The 10,216-nt window shown below is 36.2% G+C and overlaps 1 protein-coding gene across 3 annotated transcripts in view; it reads right to left on the reverse strand.

Annotated features, from left to right (window-relative positions):
- Nucleotides 1-10,160, reverse strand: part of PEX3 (peroxisomal biogenesis factor 3) — a 56,245-nt gene extending 46,085 nt beyond the window's left edge. For all 3 annotated transcript variants that reach the window (XM_050787406.1, XM_050787405.1, XM_050787407.1), the window contains exons 1-2: nucleotides 9,802-10,160; nucleotides 1,417-1,548 (exon numbers count right to left, since the gene is read on the reverse strand). In XM_050787406.1, coding sequence (XP_050643363.1) covers nucleotides 1,417-1,548; nucleotides 9,802-9,874 — 205 coding nt within the window. In that variant the 5' untranslated portion in view covers nucleotides 9,875-10,160. The remainder of the gene's footprint in view (nucleotides 1-1,416; nucleotides 1,549-9,801) is intronic.
- Nucleotides 10,161-10,216: the final 56 nt, after the last annotated feature.

Here is a 10,216-nt window from a genome sequence, read left to right on the forward strand (position 1 = left end):
GATTACAGGTGTGAGCCACTGCGCCTGGCCCATTTTACTATTTTTTGAAAATTCAAATAATAACCAGAAATGGACCATTCTCTAAAAATTCATTAAAATGTCCTAGGCAGTGCCAATACATTGAAGGGTGAATGTCAATTTAAATAATTTCATAATTTTTAAGAAGTTATTATTTACCGAGTATTTATTATACATTAAGCACTTTATAGGCATTACCTCATCACGGCCCCACAAAACATTTTTGAAGTGGCTTTTATAATATTCATTTTACTCTCAGAATTGTTATGTATAGTATTTATGATTACTATTTGCTTGGCAGAATGAAGGTATTTTTCTGAGTATTACTACTTCAAATACTAAAAATCATACTCTAGTTGTAATTTTGAATGTGTCTCTTACCCTTCTTAGTCTCAGCCTCAAGTAAAATGAGGTAAGTAAACTAATAATAGAGGCCTTTAATGCTAAAAAATTTCTACTTTTAAAATTAAATAAGGAGAATGTACATTTATAAATTCTTTCTAAATTAATTGTTCTTGAAAGAATGTTAGAGAAATGAATAAGCCTTAAACAATAAAAAAGAAAAACAGGCTTTACATGTGGATTTGAGAACTAGTTCTTCAACAGTTATGCCAGTTAGAAGACACCATATGCGCAGGTTGATTTTGTGATGCATTCACCCAGGACCATGTTTCTAGCTGTGGAGGTTAAATTATTGCCATTAATTAACATTGCCTGAGTGTATACTACTGGAGCTGACTCACAGGTCTATTGTTGCCTACTGTAAATTTAATAAACGTAATGACTCTTTCCTATGGCCCATATGCCCAGTGGGATCAAGCCTACTTCTGCAGCCTTTTTCCTATCACTGCCATTTTCATTCTGCTCTAGCTACATGGCGTTTTTGCTGTGTCCTGAAAATACCAAGCTTGTTCCTGCCTCAAGCATTTTGCATGGCTCCCTCCATTGTAACATTTGGTTTCTGCTCAAATGTTACCTCAAAGAAACCTGACTGTACTGATCCCTTGTCTTACAGAACTTCTCAGTCCTCACATGGCTTTATGTTCCACCTGGCAGCCATCACTGCCTAAAGTTACTTATTTGTTGTTTATCATCTTTTCCTCTCCCTAGAATATAAACTCCAAACGTCAGGGGCTTTTTGTTGTTGTTGCTCACTTCCTGCTTCCCCAGGCCTGGACACACGCATTTGCTAAATGAATTTAGTATTTGCTAAATAAAATGAATGAACTGATTTTTAAAATTCATATTAAAATGATGTAATACAGTTAAATCATTCAAATACTTGCTAGATTTATCATCCTTTCTTTGCCTTTTCCTCTAAATTTGATCCTGGTGATATGCAAATTAATACAAATCATCAAACAACTTTACCCATGTATAAATATTTCTCTGTCTTACCTGTCATATTGCAAGTCCTCTGGTTACTTTCAAAATGATATTGTCGTCGCGCTTGGGCAATGTATTCTGCAGCCTCCCTTTCCTGTATTTCTCTGATTTTCTTCTGCCCATATTTCCCCAGAATATATACTCCTACAATCATTAAAAAAAGTACTATATTAATTAGAGTACCAAAAAGTCTACACAGTATTTTTAACCTACTTTTTCCAATTATAAGTTTTACATTAGTGGATACCTAAAATTACAACATTTTAAAACCTAAATAAAGAATTGTGGGCCGGGCGCGGTGGCTCACGCCTGTAATCCCAGCATTTTGGGAGGCCAAGGCGGGCGGATCACAAGGTCAGGAGATCGAGACCACGGTGAAACCCCGTCTCTACTAAAAATACAAAAAATTAGCCGGGCGCCGTTGTGGGCACCTGTAGTCCCAGCTACTCGGGAGGCTGAGGCAGGAGAATGGCGTGAACCCGGGAGGCGGAGCTTGCAGTGAGCTGAGATCCGGCCACTGCACTCCAGCCTGGGCGACAGAGCGAGACTCCGTCTCAAAAAAAAAAAAAAAAAAAAAAAAAAAAAGAATTGTGTAAGACTGGCCCAAAGAAAAGGAAATCAGCATTTTTAAAAATTTTTTTTTAATTTTTACTAGTTTAATAATCAAAAGTGTCATATTCTCATCAGTTTCACCATATGAACAGTGTCCTAAAGCATATTACTGGTCATCAACTATGATTATAAAGAATGAAGTGATTATGAGAATTGCACATGACCTAGTTGAGAAATCAGCATTTTTATAGTCAATGACAGAGGAAATGATGGGCACATAAGGACTAGGTTTGAAGAAGGGAAAGGAATTAAATCTAAAAAGTCTGGCAGTGCCTTTACTAGTAGACTAGAGATATTCTAAATGTCCAGCAATGGAGAATTGTTTAAATAAATGATAGTCTAGTCATACAATGAAATCTTATGCAGGTATTAAAAACCACATTGCTAAATAAATAATGACTCAAGGAAATATCCACGTTACATTGTTAGGTGATAAAATAAGATCCCAGAAGTTTTTACTTTTTTTTGACGGAAACACATACAAAAAATAGGTGAGTTTTAATTTCTAAAATATAATAAGCAATGATCATTGCTGAATGGTGGGATAATAGGTCATTTTGTCCTCTATATTTTCTTCAATTAACACAAAATACATTTTAAAAATATAAGAAAATTTTTAAAAGGAACAATGAAAGAAAGGTAGTTAGTCAGGTAGAAGTCTATCCATCCATGTGTTAGAAAAATCTCTTTGAGATAAGGACAGGAAATATAACTCATCTAAAAATTAGTAACTTGATTGGAAAAAAAAGAGGAAAGAGGGTACAGAAATTCCTAAATTGTAACACCACAGGATAAGAATATAGGTAGTGTCATGCGGCCTGTAATTTAACAGATTTCAGCATAGGCAGTATGATATAAGTGTGTACATTTTGGTCTATATCTGAGGGGCAGTCAGTTTTCCTAGCTGGGAATGTGAACATTCCAGAGTGGTTAGTTAGCCACACTTGATCAAACGCCACATTCCAAGTTAAGCTCTTCAACTAGCTTTTATCACGGATCAGCACCAAATATCTTTTAATTAGCATAATGAGTATCAGGAATGGATTTTCATAGATTAAATTAATGGTTTTCAAGATACTAGACTAGCTAAAACAGTTTAGTCATATTCATATGAACCAGAATATACGAATCCAGCAAGTCCTTCACCTTTGCCTGAGATCCTTAGTTGCTAGTTCAAAGGATTCTTAGTCAAGTGAGTTAACCAGGTAGCCAACCGAATCCTACAGCTAGAATACTGTTGCATTTTCTTCAGGTAGATCTTGTATAAGCAGTTCTGTGGTAGCATGAAACAAGGACAGAACACTGGGACTTCAACAAGCTTACAGAACAGGTTGTGTTAACTTTTCATCTCTGTTTGCCAGTAGATGTTTTTAAGTGTGCCAGAACTTGGTTTCATTATAACCTGAGAGCAAGGTTGTAAGGAATTAAGTAATGCTCACTTACCTCCCACTGCCTGTGACCTCCAGTATCTACTAAAAATAACCTAAGAATTGTGCATGACCTAAGTAATTAGATTTGGTTTGTCACAGGTAGAAAGTGAACTGCAAAGCAGATACATATCCTGAATTTATTTTCACTAATACAGGTGTTATAGGTGAACTGATAAGATATTACATATTCTTAAAAATAGTAGTTCAGTAAAAGGGTATGTGCTAAAAACAATTAGAACTACAGTATGATTGTTGTTGCTATATTTATATGCAAATTAATGTATTATAACCAAGCTTAAAGAAGAAATGAGAGTTCATATTAAGTGCCTTCATGGCTACCTTTCCTGTACTCCATTCTAAAGAAACTGATGATAGTGCGACAATACCAACAAAGGAAATTGACTTATATTTCAAAAAGTTACTCTATGACAGGCAACTCTGACATAATAGATCTGAAGGAATTGTTTGTATCTTATCTGCACAACAGCTTACTGAAAGTTACATGTAAAATGATTATATCTCAAATTATACTGTAAAATCAAACACTAAGATGACACTTTTTCCACAGGTAAGAATTTTTTTCTTCAATAATAGTAAATTTGATTGATGTGTTTTTCTGGGGAGAAGGTCCACTGCTTTAATGAGAGTCTCAACAAATCTGATAATTTTTTTAAGGAACTGTTATTTAACACATTTCAGCATAGGCAGTATGATATAAGTGTGTACATTTTGGTCTATATATGAGGGGAAGTCAGTTTTCCTGTGTGAAATTTTCCTGAATGTGAAATGAGAATGTGAACATTATAGAGTGGTTAGTTAGCCACACTTCGATATTCTAACTAAACTAAAAAAGAAAATGAACTGTTATGGGTTGAATTGTGTTAACCCCCAAATGCATATGTTGAAGCCCCAACACGTCAGAATGTGACCTTATTTGGAAATAGAATCTTTACAGTGGTAATCAAGTTAAAATGAGGTCATTAGGATGGGTCCTAATTCAACAAGACTGTTGTCCTTATAAAAGGAAACTTGGACATCAACAATTGCATAGGGAAGCCGAAGCAAAAACAGAGGAGATGACCATCCATGAGCCATGGTGAGAGGGTTAGAATAGATCTTTCCCTTATACTCTGCAGAAGGAACCAATCCTGATCTTAGACTTCTAAACTTCAGGATTGTAAGATAATAAATTTCGGTTGCTTAAGCCACTCATTTTGTGGTACTTTGAAATGAGGCTACAATCACACAATCCATTATTTTTCTTGAGTTTAGCACTGAACTAAGTTCTTATACAAGGTCTAATTCACCTAGGCTCATAAATTCTGATTTTGTCAGATTTGTTCCCCTAGAAAAATAAGAATGAGGACAGGTAATTCATTAGCTAAAACATGGCACTCATGACTATTTACATACTTGACTGACAGTCTAGCCTGGAAAACAGGAGATATTGATGGCTCTGGTATCAAATAGTTAGGTGACTTTTGAGAAAGTCCCTTCCTCCCTCTGTGTCTAAATTTCTTCATTCATAAAATGAAAGACTGGGATTATATGAGCTTTAATGTTTCTTTTGTAGCTATGATTTTACATATTAACAATGAAAATATTTACTAAATATCTTAAAAAATAAATGTCAAATGCTTTGCGTTTTCCTTTAATAACATTACTAGTAAAATAAGACTTCTAGTCTTTCCACAAGTCAGTTGTTTTAAAACCATCTCGTAGTATTCTCTTTCTGGATGAAAATCCCTACAATGCAACTATTTCACAAGGTTAATAATTTCAAAAAGAGTTTGAAAATAACCTATTAACATTGTTCCCAATCCAACAGATCACCAAATCCTACTACAGTATTCTATTTCAGACATATTTTCTAAATCTTGCCAATTATCTACAACTTCTTTATCAGTGTCTTCACTTAGACCGTAAAAATTAATGCTCTTGAACTGCTTCAATAGTTCCCTAACTCTTCAGTTTCTGGTCACACACCTGTTTAGCCCATCTTATACATGCAAAGTGATTTTTTTAAAACATAAATCTGATTATATCACTCATGCTTTTAGAATCCTTCAGCATCTTGCCATCATTTCTTAATGTGGTTTTCCTGTTCCACTCACATCAGAATTACTTGGGACAATTTAAAATGTAGCCTTAAAGGACACTCCTTGAAAATACTCCCAAATGTCTTATTTTGCATGATGCTGCACCCCCAGTACATAAACTCTGACTGGGATTCAGTCAGAATTCAATAAATATTTGCTGAATTAAGGAATTCTTGAACTGCATTCTAAACCTAAAGAATCAGAATCTGGAATAAAGGATCCTACGTTTTATTAAACTCCTTAAGTGATTTTTTTAATCCATACTAAACTCCAGGAAGCACCAATACAAAGGATAATATCCAAATTATGTAGAATGGCTTCATAAGGCCCTTCACAATCTGTACTCTAGTTGCTTTTCCAAGTTAATCTTTTGCCACTTCTCATTTGCACAGCCATAGTGAAATATAGTTTCATTCATAAAAGCAATGTTGCTGAACCTCTTGAATAGCTCTTTTTCTTGCTGTGTCCTTTCTCCTTTGCTAGTTTTAAAACTTAAGTAGAAATTCTTCCTTATGAAGCTTTGCCTGACATCTTCACACTTTCTTCTCCTCTGTGCTCCCACAAGACCCTACTCTATTTTCATACTATACTATCATACTACTTTTGTTTATTTCCATTTCTGTACCATGAGTTCCAAGTCAGGATCTGTCTTATTCCTTTGTATTTCCAGAGTAAAGTACAGTGAGAACAGGCACTTACTCTCATTCAAATGTTTGTTCAATGACAGAATGAATGAATGAATAAACGAATAAAAAATGTGAAGAGGCCAGAGATTACAGGATTTAAGGTATAAATCCAAGTCAATATTCTGAGTTTTTTAGAAACCAGCAAGTCAATAAATATGAATCTGGTTGCTCTCTGTTCTCCAATACTTTTTCCAGTGCAATGGTTCTCAAAGTGTGGCAAGGGCACCCCTGGGGTCTTTAAGACCATTTCAGGGGGTCTATAAAATCAAAACTGTTTTTGTAATAATACTAAAATGTTATTTGCCTTTTTCATTCTCGTTCTCTCTCATACTCATACTCTCTCATGAGTATACAGTGGAGTAATTCAGAGGTTACATGCTGTGTGATATCACAACTGACAGAATATAGAAAGAGATGAGAATCTAGCTTTCTTCAATTAAGTCAAACATTAAAAAGATTTTCAAAATGTAAAACAATGACACTCATTAATTTTTTGAAAATGTTATTTATTTAATATGTAATAGGTTTTAAAAAAATGAATTAATATTTAAATTTTCATTTTCATTTTGAATATCATAACTATTAATAGATATAAAATTTAGAAAGCTTTTGAGGGTCCTTAATTTTTCAGAGTATAAAGGAGACCTTAGACCAAAAAGTTTGGGAGTCAATTCTCTAGCCTTTTCACAAACTGGTCAAATTATGCCAGGCTCAGTGGCTCAGGCCTGTAATTCCAGCGCTTTAGGAGGCTGAGGCAGGACGACTGCTTGAAGCCTGGAGTTCAAGACCAGTCTGAGCAATGTAGTGAGACACCCATCTCTACAAAGTAATTAAAAATTAGCCAAGCCTGATGGTGCACACCTGTAGTCCTAGCTACTTGGGAGGCTGAGGTGAGAGGATCACATGAGTGAGGAAAGTGTGAAGGTGTCAGGCAAATCTTCATAAGGAAGCCTTTCTACTTGCCTTACATTGTAAAGCTAGCAAAGGAGAAATCAAGGCTGTAGTGAGCTATGATCACACCACTGTATTTTAGCTTGGGTAAAGAGCAAGACCCTGTCTGAAAAAAAAACAAAAACAAAAACAAAAACCGAACACACCCAAACACCCAAAACTGGTCAAATTATACAAACTGGTGTAAACCAATTAGTTACCCATCTAAAATTCAAGGAAACAGAAATTGTTACTTAAGAAGGCCTGCTACTGAAGGTTTTACTTACTTATTTCCCCCACTATTGAATGACCAAACTTCTCCAAGCATGCCTGTTGATATACTGTCCAGCTTTCGAGCCTGTCAAAATGTGTCTCTTTTTCCATGAAATTCTTCCTGATTTTTCACAACTGTATATGCTGCTTGCCAGTGTGATCTGTACAGCATTTTTTCACCTCTCTTGTTTTTCTGTATCTTAATTACATGTATACTTGCTTTTCCTTCCTATCAGACCATAAAGACCATGGAAGCACAGTGATATAATGTGGAAAGAGAATGTGCTTTGGGGTCCAACACACCTGGGTTTGAATTCCAGTTTCCCTTCACTAATTCTGAGACCTGAGGCAAGTTTCTTAAATTCTTAGGGCTCTTGTTGCCACATTTTTGAATGGGGATAATAATAACTGCCTTCTTGTCATTCTGCCTAAATAGGAAGAGCTTAGCACAATGCCCAGTGTAAAGTGGGCTCCCAATAAATAGTAGCTGTTACTATTAAAAATCTATAAATCTTGTATTTCCATACATATTACTTTCAGCACTACAGGTACTTGATAAATATTTCTTAAGTCAGATTAATTAAAATCTAACATACTGTAGAACTTTCTCCCTGAAGCAGAAAGAATACGAGGCTCAAACAAATGCCAACCATGGTCATCTACTCTTCCTTTCTTTTCAGACTGACTCCTTTATTGATATAAAACACTAGGATTATTTTCTCTTTCTATCCGTCTGAACTTTTCTTTTTTTGCATTCCTCTTATTCTGTAACTATAAGGCTCTTGTTAGATTTTTTTTTTTTTATTTATAAATTTCTTTTAAGTCTACTCTTTTGCTTCCCCTGTGATTATTTCTAATTTACCACAAGGTTGTTCCATAAGCTGAAGGAGTATTCCTTCTGAGATTGTTAGAGATAATTTTCCTTCCTTCGGTAAAGGCAAAAATACTTTATTTGTATTGTTTCAATCACACATCTATTTTTAGCTTTTATAAATAAAATGGACTCGGTAGTCTTAGGATAATTTAAATATACATTAGATACTAGAGAATGAAGATATCAGAAAATACCTTTTATATATAAAGGATTTCTCAAAGATGTTCAAAATTTACACGCTTATTATTGATCTGTGATAGATGTCAGAGGCATGCAAACACCATCCTTGGCTCAGCAACAAGAACTCTGTTTCAAACTTTGAAGCATCACCAAAATCTGAACTATTGATGCTAAAGGTATTGTTAATTGCAAATTTTTTGGGGAGAACAGAATACAATCTAATAAGTATTGTTAATTTCAAATTGTTTGGGGAGAACAGAATACAATCTAATATGTATTGTTAATTTCAAATTGTTTGGGGAGAACAGAATACAATCTAATACTAAGAGAAAAGCCAACCAAATTCTTTGGGAACCTCTGTTCTTTATTTTAAGTACTTCTGTAAACACAGCACATAATAAGTGATAAGAATATTTCTCAAAAACTCAAGTTACAACAAATTTCCTCTTTTAAAGTTCCTAGATGTTCTTTTCATATAATTCACAAAGCTTTTTATTCCCTCCTTCAAATCCCTGAATATTATCACATGAGCATTGTATGAGGGAAAAGGGTCTCAAGATTTTTATCTTATCTGTTTCTAAATCTCCTCTGGGCCCGTGCAACTCGGCTATGTCAGTTAGATTACAATGATCCCAACCTTGAAGATCCTGAGGAAGACTGCGCAACATCCCTCAAGCATTTTTCTTACTGCCACAGTTTGTATTCTAAAATGGCAGAAACAGAGCTAAAATATTGATTTGTTTTTCTTTATCTAATCCATATCTTTCAGTCCTTCAGGACAACTGCGCTGTTTTCAAAAATTCAAATCGACTTTAACCACCACCTAGATTATTATTAAACTCCCTCCCCTAGATTATTATTAAACTCCTGAGAGTTTATTATTATTTATTTATTTATCATTTATTATTAAACCACCTCCCCTAGATTATTATTAAACTCCTGAGAAGGGTGAGAGCCATAGTGCCAAGAGTGCCAAGGAGAAATGAAGAATCTCACAGGAAAGCAGAATTTTTTTAAAAAAGTTCCTGTAACAGAAACTTAAACTGTACTGAATTCTCCAAAGGTCCATCAGAAAAAAGGATAGGTGAGAAACAGTTAAGAGGCGGTGACAGGGCAAAGGGCACAGAGGCATTTCTCAACTGCAGAGATGGGAGAACCCTTGAGGTTGGCCACCTCCCTTTCCATCCCATGGTTGATCGAATCCCCTCTACAGATCCCAGACTAGGTTCGCCCCGGCCTGTTCTTATTTTAGAAAAAGTCACCTCTCCCACTCCCTTCTCCCAATGCCCCCTTTCAAGAACGTTGTCACCCACCTCCAAGGACCGTGCCCAGGAAGATGCATTTCTTTTTGTGGCGTTTCAGAAAATTCCATACGGACCTCAGCATCTTTAGGCCCTAGGGGTGTGCGCTGACTATGAGTGATGGGCTGCTTCACCGGGAAACTGTTTCTTCGTCACCTGGCCCAGATGACCAAGCAAGAGCGCCGCCGTCCCGCTCTGCGCTCTCCCGAAATCACAAACGTGGCTTTCCGCAGACTGTCACCGGAGCGGCAAGGGGGCGTGGACTAGAGCAAAGCAGCTGCGCTTTCTGCGGCTGCCGCGGCGCAGCCGCCGCTGCTCACTGGTTCGACACGCCCAGGTCCGTTCAGAAATCGCTCCCGAGTGCCTTTCCATTCGACTCCCCCGGAAACGGGGGCCCGGGCCCGCCGCGTTCCGCTGCCCGCGCTCC

This window comes from Macaca thibetana, chromosome 4 (assembly GCF_024542745.1).
Source record: "Macaca thibetana thibetana isolate TM-01 chromosome 4, ASM2454274v1, whole genome shotgun sequence".
Taxonomy (NCBI): domain Eukaryota; kingdom Metazoa; phylum Chordata; class Mammalia; order Primates; family Cercopithecidae; genus Macaca; species Macaca thibetana.